Source organism: Neopelma chrysocephalum, unplaced genomic scaffold, assembly GCF_003984885.1.
Source record: "Neopelma chrysocephalum unplaced genomic scaffold, ASM398488v2 Primary Assembly neopelma1_43, whole genome shotgun sequence".
NCBI lineage: Eukaryota > Metazoa > Chordata > Aves > Passeriformes > Pipridae > Neopelma > Neopelma chrysocephalum.
The window spans coordinates 18,450,178-18,474,686 of NW_020897702.1; the positions used below are offsets into that span (position 1 = coordinate 18,450,178).

A 24,509-nucleotide genomic window follows, 5' to 3' on the forward strand; every position below is an offset into this window, starting at 1 on the left:
TAGAAGGAAGATGTGGGAGCAGAAATTGCAACACGTTTTTGCTGTCTCTGTGAGCAGGGGTTTTTATAGGAGTAGGTATTATGTGTTGCTAAGCAGGTGTGTTGGGTAAAGGAATGTGGTTGCCTGCAAGGTCAATTAAAAAGCATAAGAAAGAGAATCTATGGAAAGTGGATGAATGTTTAGTTATTATAATTCTTATTTAATGAGGAACATCTGGCAAATTCTTCACCAGATAACTCTGATAGTCTTCTTTTATTTGCTACATTTGTAGCTAAAGCAGAGTAAGAATTTGCAAGAGAAGTGTGAGCCACAATAAGTCTTCAGAAGAGATGAAGTTGGAGACATGGAAGAATGCAGATGCGCACACACACATATATATAGACACACAGTGATATGTTAATCTCTGAAATAATGCTTTGCTCCATTTGTTCTGAATATGAGGCACGTTAAGAGAGGATCAAATCCTATTTGTTGAGACTGGTGTGCAAGAGAGACAGAGACAGGGTAAGCAGTGCAAAACCTGCACTGGTACAGCAGCCTGCTGTGGCTGGCATGCTGAGCTGGGTCCCCTTGGACACCACCTTTAAGTATCAACCAGCACCACACAACCACCACTCCCAGCAAAAATAGTAAAGTAGCTGCATCTAAACCAGAGTCTATTCTACATGATGTCAGTGATGCCTGAGAGGACCTATTTTTCTGAATCAGTACCTTTTTCCTTGTTACGAGAGTGGGATGGCAGTGAATCACAGAATATACTGTGTTGAAAGGGACCCACAAAGATCATCAAGTTCAGCTCTTAAGTGAATGGTGTGTGTGGGAATCGAACCCACAACCTTGGTGTTCCGAGCACCATACTCTTACCAATCAAATGGAGTTCCCGAGGAGCTCCCTATGATCCCCAACTCAGGTTGGCAATTCCCCATCCTCCCAGGCTCACCATAGCATTAGTACAGCAATATCTATTTCTAATGAGAAGTAAAAGGGTCAGAAAAGCCCACTGGTCCCACTTAGCCTCATCACTTAAACTTGGCTGGCCTGCCTTCTCATAGATGGACTTCCTAGCAGTAAGATGAAAGATCCTCCTCATTTATCTTTATTGAAAGAAACTTTGAATGGGAATTCCCACAGCCCATTTCAGCAGTGTTATGCCCTGTTTCAACACTGTTCTCAGCTTTGTTTCAACACTGCTGATTTGGAGAGCATGTTCTACAGTAGCTTTATGACTTTTCTGTAGAAGATTTCAGGTAGAAAACTCTTCAATAGAGCTAAGCGTCTTCTTTCTCTCAAACCGGCCACTGTGCTATGGGCCAACGCACATATTTAGATTTCCAACTTTTGACTGTATTCACAAAAGCTTTTATTTCAGTGTTTTCTTCTCTGTGTTTGTGGTCTAATTTACTGTCTTGTACTTTTCCAGTTGAGAACTGCACAAACTGACAGGGTCCTATTATAGCTGTTGACATGGAAACATCATAAGCAACTATTCGTTGGATAAGACTGCTTTTTTACATAGAACAGACACAGCTTAAATGCATGTTTTGCTGACTCACTTTCAGCCATTTTAAGCCACAGACAGTTTATCTTCGCTTTTGCCTCCCCCTCTCCATACCGATGGATCATGTTCTGAGTCCCTGCTTAGAAATGAGGCTGAAATTGTGTCTATCTTGGTTATAAAAATTTCAAACAAATCATATTCCCACATGTGGCCAAGATCTTCATCCTCATCATCTTCTGGCTTCGATATTATTCTAGCTGACACTTTCTAGTCTCCGAAGCAGAAAGCAGGCAGTCACTCTAGGGAACTGGAAAGCACAATATGTGTGCAATGAAAAGCTATTAAAGCACCTCTTAAGAAAAGACAAAGGTGTGCTGCTTCTGTAAAGCAGACATCATGTCAAGCACATTACATTACCTGTTCTGGGACATTATTTCAATAACTTATGAAACAGAGTAATAAGGAAAATGGCCAGAAGTATGTACTACTTATGCCTTCTGAAGTTGCTAATAGAAAAGCTGTTTCGGCAGGCATTAATAATTCAGCACTGAGGATATGATTCCAGGTTTCAGCCAGTTATTTAAAATCCAACAAGTTTTACTTATAATATAAGGATAAAATGAATTAGGCAAGCATGGCTTTGATAAGAAGCTGCTTTATATTCTGTTTTCTATTCTGAACTTTAGGCAGAGCTTATTATCTCAGATTACTGTAGGCTGTCCTTTGAGCCAGTCCTTTGAGGTGCTCATTTCCACATGCATTAGCTCGCAATTTTGAACACAAAATAGTCAATGATTTGCAAAGCCACAACCACATGGAAATAAATCTGCTTTTTGTCCCTTTTCAACACAACTGGAGAAACATTGATAAAAGGCTTGCTGGGCTGCTGGTTCATGCTGCAGCTAACACTGCATCGCACCCACGTCTCTGGAAGGAATTGGGTGAACTCATTTCATACCTCGTACCTAAGAGCAGCAGATATGATAAACATGAAGATGTGAAGGAAAGAGCTGGTGTCAGATGCAGAGATGAGACTGTTTGACTGATGTGTTTATATCTTCAGTTTTCACTCTCCATTAACTGCTTCTTCTTTGTCTGTTAAATGTTATCAAAAATTGCAAACAAACTTCACTTTTCCTTAGCTGTTCATTAGTATCAACACTGCAAAAAAGTATCAGATGAATAAGAAATGCAGTAAGTGTTAGGAAAAACTGTAGTAGCTTATGAGGTGACTAATAGTTTCAACTGACTATATATCAAATAAATTGATTTTCACAGTCCTAGGTTATTGGTGAGGCATATTGTTGTATTTATAACATCACATTTCAGGCTGGGTTTTTTTGCACCAGAATGCCATCAAACTATAAGCCTGAAGGTCTTTGAATTGGGAGTAGTCCAAGATTAATAATTCTCACATCCATCTTTCAGCTAAGAGTGGCATCACCATTTTGAGTCTTTGTTAAGACACTTCAGTTAAGGACCTGTCAAAATTTCACTGACATAATACACAGATGTGTGAAATGATCACAGCTCCTCCTGACATCAGTGAGAGGTCACCTTAAGAAAAACCCCAACAAAACAGTTTCTCTCCAGATATTCTCTGTTCTTCAATTTTCGGTTGAAATTTTTAATTTCTCCTTTACTCTGTTCTTAGCAGAAGAATGATGAACATGGTAATTTTAGTAAATGCCTCTAAGCACATAAACAGTTTGAATTTTGTAAGAAAATATTACATTTGCTTTGCCAAAGACAAGAGTTGGTGTCATCTTCCTTCTTCCTTCTTCAATTTAGATGTTTTTACTCTAAACACGACATTCAAAGTAATAAATAATAACTACTGGATTTATTGCCCATTGCCTTAGGTGATTCTTATATTCCAGCATATCCCTCAACCTTCGCTGTTCTTCTGTGTTTCTGATAATTAATGAAGACCCGATGAATAGCTTTTCAGTGATACTGTTCAGCTTCTAAACTTCCCCCTGGGGAAATGGTCTCTCAAGCACACAGAAGGACCCTCCTTGCTTTGAAATATAAAGATTTACACTATTTTCTTGGTTCTGAATTCAAGCAGCTCTCACTGAAGCCAATGAGAATACTAGTGCCAGGAGGATCTGGAAAAAAATCTATATTAAGAGGAAGAACTGTTAAAAAGTAGTAATTGAATATTCAGAAACTCAACCAGTATGTGTGAAATGAGTAATGTCCCAAGCAGGTTTCAATTTTCTAGTCTGAAAAGGAATTTCAAGTCCAATAAGCCATTTCAGGACTGTAGTTTATGTATGTACCTATCTGGCCATTTCCAAACATGTCTGCATTATACCATTTATGACAGATTTTCTGAAAGCATGTTTCCACTCTGTGCTATAATTTGGACCATTCAATTGCCTAGGAATCTGAGATAGGCGAACAAATTGTACTAAAATTCCATTTTCCTCCACTTACTGCTCAGTAAAGGGAATTCTAATGGTTGTATCATGCCATTAAAGTACAGGCATAGCTATGTAAGCTATAGCTGTTTCCTCATTAAAACCAAAAAATAATGTCTAGGTGCCAAACTCACATTTGCTCTCCAGAAATCTGGATTGACCTACAATGTTCCGAATACTGAAAGAAACTACAGTGAGATGCTGGAGTCATAAACTCATCCAGCTTGATGACCATGCACTGAGCGTATGTGGATCCTCAGTAGCACTAACTAAAGTGACAAATGAATTCGGAAGGAATCCTGAGGGATAAGAATATGGGGAACAAACTAGCTTAATTAAACAAGACTGTCGATGTTTCAAAGCCACGTTGCAGAAGAATGCAGAGACAACAATCGGAGAGCCTGATGTTACAGCTTCTTCTAGGTATGTATATGAATACTCTCTGTGTATGAGAGCGACAGAGAAAGATTTTCAGTGTGGGTGGGATTCAGGTCACACAACTTGAAGTGTCTCTAATATAGATGTTTACATCTCAGCTAATCACCTGAGGCTCCTTCCACTCAGCTGTGAGAAATAGGCATTTTTAGGGCATGATTCGCCTGAGCAATTTTCCATGTCTACTTCTGGATGAGATGAATTGTACTCTGAAAGTGCCAAGTGCACTCCACTGATTCAAGAGAGATACTAGGCAACTAACTAGCTTAAGTGAAAAATTTTGCAATGTGTATGTAGATATAGCATGTATTTAACACTAACATATCCATTTGGATTTTCTTTACATATATATATATATATATATACACACATACATCTTTCAAGAAAAATATTCTCTCTCTTTGTAAGGAGGATTTAATTATGGCCATTTCATATGTCTCTCCAGTTCCCTCAGTACCTTCTTCTGAAAACCCCTGATGCAATTGTATCTTTATCATGTTTCTCCTTCCAGTCCTATATAGTAGAGCTTTCCGTCACCCAGTCTGATATTATCACGTGTTCAGGTTTCGCTACTGCAATGTCTCCAAAAGCTGCATTTCTCTTGTGGATTTCAGACTGCATTGCAACCAGCTGTGCAGCTTCCCAGGAGAATTTTGCTCATGGAGCCTTAACCTGAAGTTCAGTGTCCCGTGGGGGTTCACTGCCTCAAAGAAGACAGGGAAATGGAACAGCAGCTTTAACAGTCATTGCATAAAACCAGCCCTGGATACCAGATTCAGTCTTCACAAACTGCCTCAACCAAACTTCAGTTGTAACTCTACAAACTTCATAACTGAGAATTTCCATGATTTGTTGAAAATCAAAGTCTCTCTAGTGAAAGGTGTCCCTGCCCATGGCAGGGGGATTGGAACTAGATGATCTTTAAGGTCCCTTCCAACCCAAAACATTCTGTGATTCTATGATACAGCAACATTCTAATTTCTAAGTTCAGGATATCTGTATAAAGGTATCTAATACCTAATGTAGAATTCATTGTACTGGGAATTAGAGTAAACAACCAGAAATACCTCAGCCTTGGCTTCTGTTTTTCTGCTGCTAAGTTACTATGGAAAATCTTCAGATTCTTGTTCCTCTTGGCTCAATAAAAAATGAACCAGAACAAATTAATTTTTAACACATAATACTATGTGTTTGCACAGCACATATCTATCAAAGCTATGAAACACTAATTCCAGCTAGAAGAAGACAAAAATATACTGGACTAAGAGGCACCTCTTTGCACTGTGCTCAGTATTTATAAATAATGCAGCATGGACTGGAACAAAAATGTTGATCATAAGCTTCTTCATCTTATCAGGAACAAGCTCTGCCCTGGGGCCCACATCCCCCTTTAGCCTTCCCGGCACAGTGGAGAGGCAGCTGCAGAGCCACTTCTTCCGACATTATAGCTGGATCCAGTCCTGTCCCAGCCCCGATTTCCACCCCCACTTTTACAGCCAACTGTGCCATTCACATTGTGCAGATATATTTGAAAGAAGTGTTGAAGTTGAAATACATGCATTTCAGTAATCTCAATCAGTCCCTTCATACACGGCAGCAAGGAGCCATTATGAGGTGGAATGATGTTTGGTCACTGAAGGTACTGAACAGATTTTAAACGGTGAAGTGGCAATGAAAGGGCTGGGGAGGGTGTGAAACTTTTTAGTTTTTTCTTCAGTGTGATACATCTCCACAGTGACTGGTTGAGGCTTTGGACAACTGGAGTTTTTAAATATAAACATAAACATTATTTCAGAAGCTGTCTAGTTTTAATAAGCCTTAAAAGGTGCAGTGACTCTGTAAACCAACAACAGACTCTAAGACAGCAGTCAGATGATTCCTGAAAACCTTTTCTTTGTAGGTCTAGTAGCAATTACGGAAGTATCTAGTTTTACCCTCACAAATCTAGCAGAAGTACTTTAAGCTCGGAAGGAACCTAGTAAATCAACAGCAAAAGACCTTAAGCTCTCAGTTTTCTCCAAAGCTTGACAATTTTATTTTAAAGTTTCAGTGGCTGCTCGAATTCACAAAACTTTTTAAAGGACTGTACTTCTCTGATGCTTAACTCTTCAAAAGCCTGTCATGATCCACAGGTTATGAGTTAAATAACACGATCTGGCATTTCCTAAGAGTAGCAAGAGTAACCACACATAGCCTGAAAAATTTGACTGTTGATATGGATTTAGAAGGATAAAGCAAAGCATATACTTTTTTCAAGACAGACAAATATATAATCTCACAAGATCAGATATCAGATTTTAAAACCTTGAGCCAAAAAGACAGTAAGGAAGACATGAATTTGCATATGAACCACTAAAGATCCCGCTATATATGGATATAGCACAACATTTAGCTGGTGATGGTTTTGTTTACTTTCCTTGTTCATCATGAACTGATGACTGAATTCCAATGACTTCAAAATGATAATAGCTGAATTTTTTTTAGCCTATTACTTCAGTTATTGAATTCAATTTAAATTAATTCACTTTCACAATCAAATAAAGCATAATAATAACATTTGCTATGTTTCATATTGGTTCTCTCAATTTCTGCTTTTCTTTCTGTATTTCTTTTCCTCAATAGAGAGATTTAGTGACAAAGAGGTTTTGCGTTCCCAAAAGGATTCACAGCACTTCCTACTGCTCCATTCTCCCCTAAAGTGTCACACTTTGCCTTTAGTATTGTGAACTTTCTGATGACATCCCAAACAGAGATACAGGGTCTGTGATACAAAAGGAACACGTAGTACTGAAAAAAAAACATCAGGAAACTCCTGGGAAATATTTCAGGAGGCATCAGAAGGACAGACTGGGATAAAGAAAGAAAAAAATAAGAAAAATCTGAAACACCAGAGTATGCACAGATAGATCATGTCAAAGAACTACTCAATTTCTCTGAACAAATAATTCTTGATCTTTCCTGTGTTTTATACAGTCCTTAAGTGTGACTTTAAATTGCTTTCAGCCATCTACTTCTAGTCTCACATTCAACCCTTTAACCCATATTACATTTTACTTCACTTCATTTAATATATTATCTTTCATATATCTCAATGCTATGCTATTTTAGTAGGGGTGGGATGGGGAAATCACAGACTGTAAATTAACGAAGAAACCCTGCATCCACTGAACCCCGCATCCACTGGCATATCTGTACTCTTTCTCATCCTCTTTTGTTGGCTTTTCTATGAGCAGATAATGACACATTTTCAATTATTGCAACCTATATAGATCTTAATTTATTTCCCAGTGCTGCCTAGAGTATACTTATTTACTTTGATTAAGCTCTCTAGCTAAAAAAAAAAATAAAACTATGCTTGGCACACTCAGTGAAGGACAGCAGAATCACTACATCATACACTACTATATACATACACTACAAAGAAAGGAAAACAGCAAACTTGAATCATCAACTTGGCATTACAGTTACAGATTTACAGCAACATATGGTAATTTGCCTCAAGTTCTCTTGCACATGCTGACCAAAATAATCCATTGAAAGAGACATGCCCTGAGTTGTAAGAACAGAAACCAAATGCTAGATCCCAGCTTTTTACATGAGTCCCTGTCTGTAAAGAGTTCATCCATAAAGAGAAAATTTTCTTTGAAAACAAGCACATTTCTGAACAAACATTTATTTTTTCCTTAGTGCCTAACTGAGGCATAAGCTACCTTTCTAACTATTGTACATGAGTTGAACTAACAGTGCCGGGCACAATGTTGAAGGTGCTACTACACTACAAACACTTTATAATAATATGTAAAATACAAAGCCTCTCAAACAGACTGCTCAGACATGGACACAGCCACCTGTGTGGATTTGACTGCAAAAAATATATGCTAACAAAGGTGACTGAGACTTTTGTGGGTTTCTGCTTCAGAGGTTTGGGGCATTTCTTGGAACAAGTCTGGAATAGAAGAACAGATTTTGCATTTATGGTTTGGCAAGTGCTATTTACATAAGCAGCTAAGACATCAAAGACTCCTGTAGTGAAGCACCAGGGCATAGCAGCTTTAGCGAGGCAGACCACAGCCAGACTTCATAAACGAGCAGAAAACCAGGCTCATTGGTGCACATAGAGCAATACTATACAGAAAAACTAGACTAGTCCAGATGCAGTACAGATATCTCAGCTTGGTTCAGTGTGCAAGTTAATAAGCCTCAGTTCTCAGCAGAGTTTACCAGGTCAATACTGATACAGGAGTAATTGAGCTTTGCTGCAGTGCAAACCAGTAAGTTGTTCAGGACTCTGTGTTAGCCCTTTATGTGTACACTGATGTGGCAGGAGGGCCTACCCAAACAAGGCCTAGAATCCAATCAGAGAATGCATACAATGCAAGCTATCATGCAAGTTATCTGTGATGAGTTACTGGTGGCGCCAGGGTGCTGTTTTGGTATTGAAATGCTAAAACCACCCTGTTCAACTAAACTCCACGCACACATTCTGCTTTTCGAAGTTGGACGTGACAGATAAGATGGGAGCTGGCCTGTAAATGTGTGACTAGCAGTCAACCACTTTATGCTATAGAAGTCCAGTCCCCTTTCATACAGTTAGGTTCTTCTAACATAACCCTTCTTGAAGTGTTGGTGTAGAGATTCCTCCCTTGTGTGGGGACACCCTCCAAGGATACTCCTCGAGGCTGAGAGGAAGAGATCTCCCCATGAGCGTTGATATGGGTGAATTATATCAAATCTCTAATAATTAATTCCTTTTTGCTAGTTTTAATATAATTGCTTCAATAATTGCTTCAATATAGTGCACTATCCTATCTTATACTATACTACTGGTAGTTTTAGCTTTTATATTGCGTAGTAAATAATTTGGATTAAGATCTTTTATCTGATCATTTGTAATAATAAATGATTAATTTTATATAAATATTCTCATTTTGCCAATCATTAAAACCTGCAGGACAAAAGCGGGAGTCCTCACGATTTAACAGCAGGGCTTCTTTAATAAATTTTGTCTAAGCCTTCTATACCTGGGACAACCGAAATTAACCTGAAGTTACTGGCTTGGACTTGTTGTACCACTGTTCCCCACATTTTAGTTTCCTTGCTTACCCCAAGCAAAGTAAGCTTGGACTATCTCTACACATCCAATTGTAGCTTTTCATAAAATGCACATTCAGGGAGCTGATCAAAGCTCTTGACAAAAAAGTCACTCTGTGTTTGCTCTGGAAAAAAAGACTAATTCAGGTCAGAGAAGGTTAGAGATGCATTGAAAACCAGAACACTTCCAACCTGACCTTGCCCAACAGCAAGACCACAGGTAACAGCGATCCTTATTCTTTCAGTCCTTGCTTCTTCTGGCAACAGTACCAATTAGTACTTCATGTGGTTGCTGCTCACCAGAATAAGACCATTCATGCTAACATTTAAGTTTTCCCTTCCTTCTCTGCTACCTTACCCCTTCACACTGAGAGCATAATGACAAAATGTAGAATTTAGCCTTAATTGGATCTCTGCAATGTTATCACCTGAATTAGCTCCCCTGTGAATAATTATCACTGCCTAGAGGCTGACAAATTGCTTCCCTCTACTTCATGATTGTCAGGAATTTCAAATTATATGCTGAGCATGGGGAGGCTGGGGGAAGGGGGGGGGGGAAGTAGGGGGGATGAAAATGAAAGCCTAGAGAAGCATAATCATAAAGTTTATTAAAATACTTGGCACAGAGTTCCATAGTCTCCATGAGTTCCAAAAGGTATGAGTGAAGAACTTTGCTGGGGCAACTGGGCAACATCCAGTCTTTCACCCAGCAAAGACTACGGCAATAGACTTGCACAGTCAAAGCGAAACTGCAACCACTGCTCACAGTTAGGCAATTCACATGTTATTAGCTACCCCATTTAATATATGTACACCAAATTGTTTACTATTTCATTTGCAGGTTTGATCTTGCATGGTTTCTTTGCAGCATAGACTGATAGAAGTGTAAACATATTGAAGGGGATAGCAGCAGACTGTCATGCATTTAGAAAAGCATATAACAGTTCCTGCATTTTAAGAAAAAGGTCTTGGTGAAAAAGTGTTCTTTCTGAGAACAATCATTCTCTGTCTGGGCAAGACCTCACACAGAAACATAGTGTCATTATACCACAATATCCATCTCAGATATCGAAAGAGCTGACAACTGGGAAGAAATTTTTATCTCATAAACCCAAGTCACTATAAAGGTATAACACTCTGAAAATTACTTGAAGTGGTCAGATTAAGCAATAGGACAAATAGGGCTTTTATCCAATTTTTACATTAATGCTGCTGTGCTTGTAAGATTGATGCATTTCTCAGTTCATTTCAATGCAACTCCTGAAACTTCTTTCCCATCTTGCTGAACTAACAACACGGCTCTGGTATAGACAAGGTAGCTGCCAACATATTCCCAGAAGAAAGCTTTTTCTGCTTACCTGACATACAGTGACCTCTTCTGATTAGTCCTCAGGGATCCAGACCCAGAACTCATGCTGTGATTCATCATCTGCTCACGCAGGTCATGGATTTTTGCCTCAAATCGAGCGTACTCTAAGGAGATAAGAAACGCCCAGAGAATAAAGATATTTTAGTTTTCTTGACCTATATAATCATTAGGGCTGCTAAATGCAAATTGATATTAAATTAATGAACGTAAGGCATGTTCTGAAAATGGAGGTCTAACAGGACCTTGCATTAATGTATCATTTTAGGTAAATCAATGTCTTTTTTATTGTGATACCTGAACATTTCAGCACTGACTAGGTGAGTAGTCAGATAGCTAGACCCACTGAACTGCAGTTTCAGGAAAGGAAAGGAGGTTCTAAGTGTGTTACCAAATATCTCTCAGTCTGTGGAAAGGATGTTGAAAGCAGCTTTCCACTGTATCATTCCTCCTTCCAAACAATCTGATATGTTGTTAGGGGCAGTGGGATGGTGCACTGAAGTTATTAATGAGTCAAGCATTTACTGTAAAATCCCATCAAACTGAAGAAGATATCTCCAAGCCTAATTATCCCCACAGCAGCTGTCAAATCATTATATGAGCAATTAGCCACCCTATTTACTCTGCCCACTGAGGTTTGGGCTCTGTTTCTTTTAAATAGGTGGAGCCATAACTTGGTCTTAGGTTGGGTGATCCCCGAAATGCCAAACCTAAGCTGCATAAGGATGGCACAAAACTACCTTCCTCACCTTGTTCTCCTCCATAGCTCTGCTGGCAGCTTTGTAAAATGTTGTGACATGCTGACCAACAACATGGGATCAGCACTGGAACAAGGATTCAGCTAGAAGTGTATCATTTGGTAAGGCTCCTTGCTGACAGGACCCAGCCCTTGTACAGCTTGGTCAATGGTCCCTTCTGCTGGCATGTTCCCCTTGCTCGTTGTGCGACCTAATGGGCTGAGTTTTGGTTTGCAAGAGGAAAGGTTGAAGTTTTGGAGACAAACTCTAATTCCTTTTAACTGACAACCTACAGGCAATGCTCCAACCACAAAGAGAGTCATATTTCAACCTAAGCTCAGGAAATCTATTGATGCGAGCTAGGAGACTAACTTGAGAAGAGTGTACACAATACGTTTCAATGAGTCAGTGACACTTTGAAGAGTAAGATGTTGCAGACTGATGCCAGCAAAGAGGAGATGTTTCCTGCACCTCAATGTCTTATTCCACTGATGCCTTCAAAAGAAGGATTCCTTTCCCCACAGAAAGGCTAGAGCACAAGTAAAACAGCAATGCGATGTTTCCTCCCTTAAAGGCTGGAGATACATTCCATCAGATCACACCACCTCTCAGCTTAAGCAAATAAATCTTTACAGTGCATTTATAACCCATTGGCCTGCATCCTGTTAGCTGCTGTTTGAGCTACATGAGAACACTGTAAGACAGCAATATTAGCATTTTCTCCTAGTAGAAATCTCAACATTATTTTTGTTTGATCATTTGTTCCCACTGGCTCAGTTCCCAGAATGTCTAGATGCTTTGCAATAACTAATTTATTTTATTCAGAGCCCTTTAACTTTTCATTGGATAAAAACACCTGACCTTTGCAAGATCCCACATTTTACGTAAACACTAGCTACCTTCAAGCTGGCTTAGCAGAGAGATTTGATTTGGGGGTTTGTGTTTGGGTTTTTCCCCTTCTTCATCCTTGACACATTTTACTTCCCCTTACCTATCTGCCATTGACCTTTCTTGGCATTGCCTACTCAGTCTGTTAAGTGACAGTGGCTACTTTGCTAGTCAACTGGGAACCACTGCTGCGGTATAAGACTCTTCAGTCTTCCCACATACCTATGATTTCACTGACTGCAACTGAAATTCTGTATGTCAGAAGAAGAGACACTCCCACATGCAGATGGTATTTTAGATTTATTCTGTTGCTTGTTTCTTGCTCATTTCATTCACCTAGGGTACATCTTCAAACTTCTCAGAAATTTAAAAGCCCAAATCCTCAGTAGAACTAAGGCTCCTACAAACCTGTGTTGTTTTTTTAAGCAGAGTTCAGTTTTGAAATGTTTGTCCCAGTGTAGGATTTAAGTTTGCTCTGAGTCCTATTTGTTCTAATCCCCTGCTTTAGAATTTATTTACTAAATAATCTTCTTCTGAACGAGGCTTTGTTTAGCTTATATTTCATTATAACAAATCTAACATTTCTTCTTTGCGAATAGGAAAGGTGATCTTAAATACCAAACGCTTATGTTTCTCTTCCTCATACAGTATCAGTCCTATGTATATAGACAGAATATTACAATTTTAAGGGTTGTTACTAGGTCTTTTTTATTTATGGTGGATACACTCTAAAAAACAGTGAACATACAGTGTAACTCAGCTTCTTTGATGTTTTACATCTGGGCAAAGCTAAAGATATGAGTGATCTACAGCAGAGCAACTTTCCCTTTAATAAACAACTACATCCTAGGCTGACTGTGTATGTGAGGTGTAGGAGTAAATCCCAGATTTAGACACCGATCTGGAGACTGAGAACAGAGGATTGAAAATCCGACTCTCTCTAGCACAGCATCCAGCTATTTGCAACATCAGCTCATGAGATACTCAAATGACTACAGCTTGGTCAGATGATGATATTATCACCTGTGTTCTGACGTCAGAGCACACTTGTAATTCAACTGATTTTAACATACTGTAAATTTATTCTAAATTCAGTAAGCTCTCTCTTTTTGGAAGACCTCTTGAAACTACAATACATCTTAAAAATTGTCTAATAAGAGTGTGATGGAAATTCAGGGTTCAAGCTCCTGCTCCCTGCTTGATATCAAAAAATACTGAAGTACTAATGATATTCTGTTCCTTTGTGTTCTTGAGATGTTTCTTCCTTTGGATTGAAATACATAGATAATTTGAAAATAACCAAATTTACGGGACCATATTTTTCCGCAGTACCTTCTTCATACTTATGCATAAAAAATATTGAAATGTAAACTCCTCCCTTCCTCCTGACAAATGCCTAGACCAGAAATTGTACGGCCATCAATACAGCTCAGATCAACTTCTTTAAACTCAGCCCTCCTAGTTCTACTGATTCCTAGATAGTATAGTGACAGCTGCATTTGAAATCTGAACAGAAACAGCGATACTCTGCCATCAGAGTAGTTCTGCCTACTGAGAAAAAGTCCTTTTTTCTTAACACTTCTTTGTGAGTGTGATCGTTCCAGGGGATCTGATTCCTAATAGCTTTGCATTTGTTAGGTGTGAATAAGGGCAGTGCTAAAGTCCAGAAAAACACTTCATGCTTCCTTCAAATTCAGCATTGGACCTGACTTGCAAGGCTCCTACACAATTAAAAGGACACTAAAGTTGTGACATGATGACAAAAAAATACAGTTAAAGGTGATTCACTAATTTCATGCTCTTTCAAGAAAGGGAGAACAAAGAACGTGTCGCTGCTGGAATGCTTAATTAGCAAAAATTCCCAAATTTGACTTATTGAAATCCATCTGCAAAGATCCTACCCATTGCCTGATTCACTAATGATCTAACAAACTCTGGTAGCTTAAGAAACTGATAAAGCTATGCTAGACTAAAAGGGCAAATGGGTGAGCAGACTGTAACCTGTATTATCGCTGAAGTCAGACCAGAAGATATAATGGTTTGTGCTGGCCTGTGGCACTGGGATTGTTGCTGTAAGAAACAGGGCAAAAGGGATGGAGGGAAGTGTTTGTTCATAATGCACTTTAGAGCTGGCTCAGAGCTCATAGCAGAGCAGGTAGACCTGAAATTGGCTGTCCAGAAGACACAGATACAACTCATTGTCCCTGGAGAGGTGGAGCTAGTGACATTGGATTTAGGAGAGGAGATTGCTGCTTTGAGGAATGGCCAAGTTACAGGGACAACAAGACAAACTTCCAGGGCTCTGGCATTGGCATGTTGGGCTCTGCATGCTGCCTCAAGCAAATCCCCATTTTTCCAAGAATCTGTTTTCTAATGTTGGCTCTGCTCAACTCCCTGTTCAGTCTGGAGAGCAAGCAGGGTCAGCTTGAATTGCTACAATGTGAATTGCCCCCAAGCCAGCCAAAGCCAAAACAGCTTGTTTATTAAATACAGACACCAGTTTGAATAACTGATGTTTGTCTACTTCATATAGGACTCCTTAGATGGAATAGATGGACAGAGAGCTGGTTCTTTTCCTTCTACTCATTCCAACACCTTACCAAGTGCTATATCTAGGACTCATACATATTCTAACCTTCAAATATCAATTGTTTGCCTTTCCAAAGCACTTGGACATGTTGAAAGGACAGGACAGATCTTTGGCAGTAAACTTCAAACACCTTGAACCTTCTCCTTGGCTCACATACTGAGAAATCAAAGCAAGGCAAATGGCCAGCCCCATTAAAAAAAAATCTGAACTCCCAAACCCAAAGAGTAATACACTTCGACTTCATGTTTAGCTGGCCAAGATCAAAACTATGATCTACAAAATCTTGTCTAATCCACTTTGGCATCTGAGGGGATGCAGTGACCAACATTTTCACTGCTGAAGTGATTTAGACACCTAAAATCCTGCCAACCCCTCTAACAACTGTGCAAGTGGGTACCTACGTGGTGGGGAGTACTTTTCTATTAATATAAGCAGTGTATTGAAATTTTAAATTAAAATTCTCCAAGTGAGTTCAGAAATGGCCTAAAAGGGTATGATATTTGACCATACAAGAAAACTCCTGGAAGTCTTAGATGCATTTGGAAGACTAAAACTGAATGCAAGAAAGCAAACTACAAAATCAAATAATTTCTAAATCTAAAATCAGCAAAGACAGAGATATTATATCAGATGGCTTGACACTACTTTTTGGTCATAGCAATAAAGAATAGCTATGATAAATGAATAAATATGCTGCAGCTTTTCTATGAGAAAACGTTGCAGAATTTTACAAAGCTACATTACTGCTATTTTTCACTTTTATGTTTATAACAAAGATTGTAGTATTGATTAAATTTAGAGAACATGGTAACAGAAAAGCCCTGATCCTACAAGTAAAGCATAGTTAAGAAACTGAAATGCTGACATATGATACAATAGTGAAAATGATAGTTCAACATCCTAGTCCAAGTCTTTATTAGCTTGAACACTTAATGCTGGCACCTTTAGAGAGATGGCAATTCTTTCTGTCAGCAGGTATCAATATTTGCTTTTCTGTGTAAGTCAGGATAATCACCATTTGCTTATAGATGATAACAGATTTACTAAAGAGTAGAAATTTAAATGAAAACTTAAATGAAAACTTAAACTTGAACTGTCCAATTTTAACAGACTACAATGTGTAAGAAACCCCCCAAACCTGTAAGGCATTAATTAGAGAACTTTATCACTTCAAAAAGGGTATATTGAATAAATCTAAAATAAAGGAGCAGCTGCCAGGTCAACTTTTTTATCAGTATCAATTTGGCATAATTTCAGTGGATCCAGGCCAGTTTAAACATTCTGAGATTTTCTTCTGTTCTGTTCGTGGGAAAACAAATGTTATGCCTCTACAGCAAGTCATGAACTTATTGCCTTGGACACATGAGATAGATATGTGCATAATACTATTATTATGGTAATATTATTTATGCAAATATTTTTTTCCTTTGCCTCCTCGTAGCAGATGTCTTAGCTAAATGGTTTGAGATTTAAAATAATAGAACACACTTCTTACAGTGGGTGTTTTACATTTCTGCCCTTTGCACACAAGGTTGACCAGTCACTGTTGTTTTTATACTTGTAGGTGAGAGGAAGGTGAGCAGACCAACATCAAGACTTCAGAGCACTGGATCTGGTTCTTGCTTTTCCACAGATTTACAGTGGGAAGCTGTGTGAGTCAAAAAAAGTGTCTCATCATACTACGACAGCTATGGCAGAGATATGGCTGCTAGATTAACATAGTGTCTTTGGCTATGCCTGCCAGGTGCCCAGCAACCCACTATCCTGGAAGCCTTTGAAATGACTATAATACACATAAAAAGTGAAAGAGTGTGCAAAAAGACATGAACTGATAATACTAGTATTTTATGTCTTCTGTTTATAACTTTTTTGTTTAATATTTATGTTGAGACAATATTTTTGCTAAAAAAGGTACCCTTTTTGGGTGATTAGGAGTTCAGTTCTATAGTTGTCTGATGTTGCAAACAGTTACACAGTAGGTTAATGATGGTGAAAAAATCTTTGTGGTCTGCAGTAATTTCATAAGAAATAAACACACAAACATACTATGGTTAGGTACAGTTCACTGTAGCTTTGGTTCCTTTATCTTCCTCTGCCATGTCTGATGTTAGCCACTGCCAGGGACATAGTTCTGTACAAGGTTGGCTTTGGATCTCATACTGCATGGCAAATGTTATGCTTTCAATAAGTCCAAACAATCAGTTAGATTTATTATCAGCTAAATTCATGAATTGACAGGAAAAAACTGCACATGGTTCTGATGCAGTAATGGGCATTATTGACTTAAGAAAGTGTTGCTCAAAAGTCATTCATGACGCACAACAGAATAAGTGATGCTGCTATTTCTTATCAGTCATATAACTCCCCTGAGCTCCCTCAAAGGAAATGAAAAACATAGATTTCAATACTGAAAAAGTGAAGATATATATACATTTTATTAGGTTTTATTACTTTGAATATATCTGCTTGTTTTTATTGAAATATTTTCCATGCCCCTTTTCAGGAACCTTTCAAAAATAATAACAGGCATATTTACTGATTTCTAGTGATTGCTTTGCCCTTTAAAATTTCAGCACAGTAGGGCCATTAATGTCTTTATTCTTTGATATTGGTTGGTTGCCTTCCTTTACCAATATTCAGGTATTTACAATTCAGCCTGTTTTCTAATTAAAATTTCACCCTATATATTTGTTCTGTAGCTGGCCTCATTGCCTAGCTATCACCACTAACTTTATTTTCATTTGCTTTATTATTGAATATAATGCTTTCTCCATATGTTGCACCATTAGATACAGCCCTCATATTGCGTTAGTTGAGAATATAAATACACCTGAAAATATGTTTCCTTCCACAATACATTCACAAGACTAATAACACGTTATATTTTAGTTCCAGGGAATATAATTCCAAGCCAAATTGCCTCTGGAAGATTTAGTTTCAAAAAATTCATACCTCTTCATGAAAGAGATGTACTAAAATAAATCAAGCTATTAGAGAGTGACAAGGACTATGTATCCCACTGAGGTGCTATTCTACCTCCTCCCTTAAAGTGTATCCTTGGTTCATGAAGTGTCAGCCTGGAGTTTCTCAGCTGTAAATTTTTTGCAACTTCTTCCAAACATTGAAGAAAACAGCAAGCAATTCCATGGCTTTTGAAAATAACCCCTCACAATATTTTGGAGAGCTTTATCCTGCACTGAATTTTACTGCATTCTCAAAAATTTATTCACTCGTTATTTGAATTGATGCACCCTGAACTAAACAGGACTGTTTATGGCACTTTTTCAAATTACCCGAGGCTCACACTGAGTTAACATTTTGAAAAACATTGTGTGCACACATGCCCAAGAAGGGGCAAGGCAAATAAAGAGTAGAGATGCAGATCTGAAACAACCATATCACACATGGTCTGCCTTGGCAGCAAAGTGTGAAATCTTGGAAAACTTGGGCACATCACTTCATCCCTGGCATCCAACTTGCACAGCCATGCTCGCCCAGCAGAGTAGCTTATGTCTCATTAACCTTGATAGCTTTGTAGGAGTTACTGTTTTGTACAGTACAGACACATTTCAAGATATCTCTTGAGTTTTAAGCACAAAATGACTCTGTCATTTTGTCAAGGTGAAAAAAAACCCCACTTTCCTGCCTTTTAATCCTCATTCTTTGACAAATATTTATGTGGGACATTGCAAAGAAATAAAACCTACTTTCTATTAATAGCTAAGCTAATTCATTTAGCTATTTTGTCGCTTCAGGCTAGTGGAGAAAGACCTTATTTTCAGACATTATTCAATTTCCACAATTTCCCATCCAAAATCATTGCCCTGGGGCAATTGTTACTTATTTTTGCTTCCTTGGTTTTTTTTCTTGCTTCTGCTTTTTACCAAGTGTAGTTCTATTTCTTGGGAGCTGGGCATGTTACACTAATTAGCCATATCTTCTTAATGAAGAAGACATGCTTGCTTAAGACATGAATTGGCATGAGGAAACAAAATACAGAGCTGATCACTTCTAGAGTTTCCTAGGCATGGCAACACTGACAGGCATTTTGGTAGTCTTGACTAACTCTGTAACTATACTGGGTAGGTATTCCTCTTTTACAGATGATGTAAATGATGGCGAATAATTCCTAACTGCCTTCAGCTGTTTATAAATTTCCTCCTTCTAAAAATCTCCTGAGTGTCCCACCTGTCAGCTACATGGTTATTGTGAGTGTTTCCAAATCCCTTTCAATGAGAAAGAGCTGGGTTAGCCTGTGTACCCTATTTACACTAACCTGTCTGAATCTGATTTATCCAGAATGGAAAGCACTCGGATATAAAACTGCCTGCAAGTGTTAAGGAGGGCAGAACACAGGGATAAAAAGCTGGGAACAGACTGGGGCAGATGGCATATTCCCCAGCATTGCTGTACACAGAAGATGTCACCTTGAACTAAACAATGCTGTGAAAAGAAAAAGGGCACAATCCTATTTCATCATCTCCTGAATCAATAATGGCTTAGCGTGACTAAAGAGGCAAAAGACCTACTGACGAATTGTGTGGGAATCTTTTTAAAATAAAACTGGAAATGTAGATCAGTCTGACCTGCCCGATTTTCAGACAAAAATGAAAAAAAAAAAGACATCACTAAATCAGGGCTCAAAATTCCCAAGTGAACTTCTATGAAAACTTACACAAAATGTTTCACAGCTAAGACATCTTATGCCAGTTTCGTACTTATACTGCATGAAATTCTGGTATATTTAGAGTGGGAAGAGATAAAAAAGTGGTTCCTAAAAGAGACTCAGGGGAAAAAAAAGTTTCTTACTGAAAATAGAGTGGTGTGGAAGCTAATGTGATTTTATTAATTCCATAAATGAGCATGAAAGTTGTAGCCTACAGTAAAAAAAAAAACACCTTAAAACCACAACCCACAAATAATTTAAAATCATTACAAGCTAAAGCAGAAAAATAAACAGTAGCAAGAATATCAATAGTACCAGGCATAATTATTCATAGAACAGGATAACCTTACAGAATTCCCAAAATACAGAGATCAGAAGGACTATCAGTAAGAGAAACAGAATCTTGGCAAATGTGTTATGAAAATAAACATGGACATACCTCATTAGGTTGAACTGTTTTATTACTATGATTAATGCCATTTGCTAACATTGAATAATGCCATTAATAAATGATTCACTTCTTGACTTCAAAATCTGCCAGGTAAAAACTACATTTCCCCATAGCTGTAATTTTCCTATACTCAGCTGTGCTGCTCTTCCAGTAAAGGATATCTTCAGCCATCTCCTAAGGTTGTCTGAGACACTCTATTGAATTAAAAAGAAGAACTCATCAAAGACTGGAAACAAAACTATCCATTTTTACTGTTTAAAAAACCCTTTAAAACCAATTCCAAATGTCCTCAACAAAAAAGGAAAGTATGCAGAAAAGAATGAAATGGATGAAAACATTCCCATGTGTGTATTGATCTTTTCTAAGAGGCAACATTTAGAGCAGCTACAGAATTGTATGTTTGCTACAGCCTCCTTATTAAGGGGGGATTACTGCTTCTAGTACAAACAGGTAATAGGGAATGGTTCAGCACATTACAGGCTTGAATGAATTTAAACAAGACAAATACATATATTACCTCGGGATAAGTCATGCCCCCTGTACTCCTCTTAGCTTATTATAAGGAATATTTTGAGTCCTGTGCAACGGGATATCCAGGTTGCAAATATGTATGTTGTGCATTTGGCTGCTAATTAGAAATGGGCCTGGATGCTCTGAAATGTTGATTAACTTGAGCATCAGATCATGTAAAATTGGAATAATGTATGAAAAATCACTAATACCAGTAAATGCCTTGCAATTACTGCTGATACCCTTGACCACCCTTATGGCATAAAAGACTTAGCTGGAAAAGGTCTTCTTAATCAAGTCCAATTCCTGCTTTTACAGAAAATCAAACCCTAAAATACTGTGCATAAACTGTTCAAATATTTTCTTACAACTAGTTCCATTTCGGCATTTTGTAACTCTTAGAAGAACACTCATAGCACTCAGTGCTCACATAGGTAGACTCGTTCTTCTAGCTAAACACAACTGAAGCTATTTATTGGCTTTTACACCAGGACATTTCCTCTGTGTATATTGCTCTTTTCCATTGCACATTGATTCTTATGACAGATTTAGACAGAGAACACAACTTCACCCACCAACTTCCATTTTGCTAAATAGACAATCCAATCTTAATGGCCAGTCTTCGTGAATGAAGATTTGGGGAAAGGTCTTTTTACCTTTCCAGCCTGCGCAATGGATTTTTTAGGTGAGACACAGCCTGCGCTGAACTGAGCCCACCCTTTAATCCTAAGGTTCATCTGCCGGGGCCAAGCAAGCTTGGACAATGGCAGTGAGGTCCTCAGGACGTAGGTTTGTTTAGAGTGACCTTCTCATAGATGGATGGCCTCACAGGGCTAACGGGCTCCATCTGCCCGGGGGACTGGCTGGGATTTGAACCTGGGTCGCAGAGGTGAGAGTCCTGCATGCTAACCACTAGGCCACCAGGGGTCCCCACAATCCAATCTTAGTTAATAAAGAAAGTATTGGAGTCATTCCTACAGGAAGCAGATCTCTGCTGTCTCCCTGCTGTGCTGGTGCGCCATGTTGCAGACAAGGCTTACAGATTAATAGAAAATGGAAGTGCTGAAAACTGCCCGCCTGATATCCAGGCTTCTTATATTCTTTCATGATTCTGACAAGCATCCCAGAATAAGAATGGCAACCTCAACAGCTTTTCCCAAGGACCAGTTGTTTGTTCTCTGGAGTAAGTGAATACTTTGTTATCCCTATGTGGTCAGTGTTATTGGTTTATCAGTGTTTTACAGTGCCTTACAGAAAGTCGGTGTAATAGATAAATAGATAGATAGATAGATAGATAAATAGATAGATAAACTGAATGCAAATAGAACATGTATATTTGGCTCAGGCTAATTACTCCAAAGCTCCCTCATTTTCCACTTCATTAGTTGTGACTGTTCAGGATGATCCAGGTAGGGAAAAGCAGCGGATCAAGATCATCCCTTATGATGCTTATGATGTCTATGATTAAACAGCATTTAGCACTAATAAATGCCACATCCATACAGCTTTCAGAGACAGTTTGGACAGGAATGATCAAAAACAATAAACACTTCAGAAAATTTTTTGAGAATATTGAATGATTTAAGTTTCCTATACAGACTCTTCTAAGAAAGAGATCAAATGAGAGACTCGGGCAAGATCATCTGGGAGTGCATTATGATCTGGGATTTGTGATCAAGTTCCTAAATGTCATCTGTGTTGGGGCAACTGACTGCCTTTTCTGAAGCAAATGGAGATGATTTAGCTTAGACTATAATGATAAAAGGTTGTATCAAATTGCACTGCCTAGCATTTTCCAAGGACAAACAGCCCTCTCTTAAATGGGTGCCAGGCATCAGAAACTTGCAACTGGAGCATGAGCCTGACCTCTCAGAGGTAAGAGGAGACGAAGAGTTTGCCAGCAAGTGAGCAGAACATCCTCAGGGGCCCTAAGTCACAATTAGATCTTTTTACGGATGTCTGCTAATTTGTTCTTAAAGATTCTCAGAGATGGAGACACTTCAGTCACCTCAAACAGTCTATTCTCATGCTTTACTCTCTCTCTGCAGCTGCATTTTTCCCTAATGTCTCATCTGAAGCTTTTTTACTGGTTTTTAAGACCATTCCTTCTGATTCATAATGAATACAAGAAAACAATATGGCAAACTGAAATATTTAAAAACTGTAGTAAAATTACTAAAAGTAATGAGAAAGAGGAACACAGCTAAAAAGGCAAGCAGGGATGGCTTTGCAAGGAAAAACCTTTTGAAAAAATCTTCAAGTGTCAAAAACGAGACCTTAAAGAAAATTGCTGTATACCACTTGGGACAGATAAAGCTCATTACTGCCAGTGGCCTACATGCTATAAAATGGATTAGTATTGCTACAAAAACCTTTTTGTTGTGTGCCTGTAATTAGAAAAAAGTGCTATTATTGTAATAACTGAATCCTCTAGTACCTAATGCAGGGGTCATGGCTTTAAGCAGGTTAATGTGAAAATTAATTTGTGCTAATTCACACAAGATCAGAGATGCCAAATCCAGTCTGGCTGCAGTGGCATTTTATGGAATAATAATGTTTTCCTGTTGACTTACAGAAGGCACTGAAGTTTCAAGAATGTCACACAAATCCATCTTAGCTTTCACTTGTGATCGAGCTGTTATGATAGTTTTCCATAATCTTCGGATAACTGTATTGTGAAATTCACTCCTAACTGAATAAGCGATGTACTAACTCTAGACATTGAAATTAATGGGACAAAAGATTTTAACAGCTTCTTTAGCTTGTTCAAGCAGCTGGCTGGTCTCAGAATAGACTGTTTGCCAGGATGAGTTACCTTTTCATCTTGAAAGGCTTATGTACCTTTCAAGGGACAAACACGGTGCTGCATACACACAAGAAAGAAGATAAAATTCTTTCATGCACAAAACTTTAAGTGCAAGAGACTGTAGGATAACTCAGACTTGCATTCTTCTCTTCTTAGTCATGGACAAGATGGGAAAACAAAAAAACACAACTACCTGGAGGACCGAGAGAACCTGGTTGAAGACAAGCCAAATCATGGGGTGGCTCAGTGTTAAGAGACAGGAGGAGAGAAGATAACTGGTTTCTATGCCTGCTGCTTTTTATTCTTCCACTAAAATATAACATGCAGTGGACAGACAATTTCTGTTCCATGTTAACTTTAGGCTGCAGAAACACTGTCATCACCTGCCAGTGTAATAGGGCTATTTAAGCTTCACAGCTTAAACTAAGCTGTCTTGTAGCTGAGACTATTGTTGCACTATCTGGGCAGTGACTGGTTATGCTAGGAATGTTAATAAAGACTTTTGTGCTCTCTTTTCTGCAGTTGGTGCCCTAGAAAGAGACCTGGGGGTCCTGGTCGATGGCAAGTTGAATATGAGTCAGCAGTGCCCTGGCAGCCAGGAGGGCCAACCGTGTCCTGAGGCGTATCAGGCAAAGCATCGCCAGCCGGTCAACAAAGGGGATTGTCCTGCTCTGCTATGCACTGGTGAGGCCTCATATTGAGTACTGTGTGCAGTTTTGGGTATCAGAATATAAAAAAGGTTTTAAGCTGTTAGAGAGCTTCCAAAGGAGGGCAATGAAGATGGTGAAGGGCCTTGAGGAAAAGCCGTATGAGGAGCGGCTGAGGTCACTTGGTTTGTTCAGCCTGGAGAAGAGGAGACTGAGGGGAGACCTCATTGCAGTCTACAACTTCCTCATGAGGGGAAGAGGAAGGGCAGACACTGGTCTCTTCTCTGTGGTGACCAGTAACAGGAATGGCCTAAAGTTGTGTTAGGGGAGATTTAGGTTGGATATTAGGAAAAGGTTCTTCACCCAGAGGGTGGGTGGGCACTGGCAAGGCTCCCCAG

The 24,509-nt window shown here is 38.7% G+C and overlaps 1 protein-coding gene across 19 annotated transcripts in view; it reads right to left on the reverse strand.

The window, feature by feature from the left end:
• The window catches only part of DLG2 (discs large MAGUK scaffold protein 2), a 1,039,246-nt gene that overhangs the window by 83,889 nt on the left and 930,848 nt on the right, over window positions 1-24,509 (reverse strand). For all 19 annotated transcript variants that reach the window (XM_027677513.1, XM_027677512.1, XM_027677530.1 and 16 more), the window contains one exon: window positions 10,809-10,923. In XM_027677513.1, the coding sequence (XP_027533314.1) occupies window positions 10,809-10,923 (115 nt within the window). The remainder of the gene's footprint in view (window positions 1-10,808; window positions 10,924-24,509) is intronic.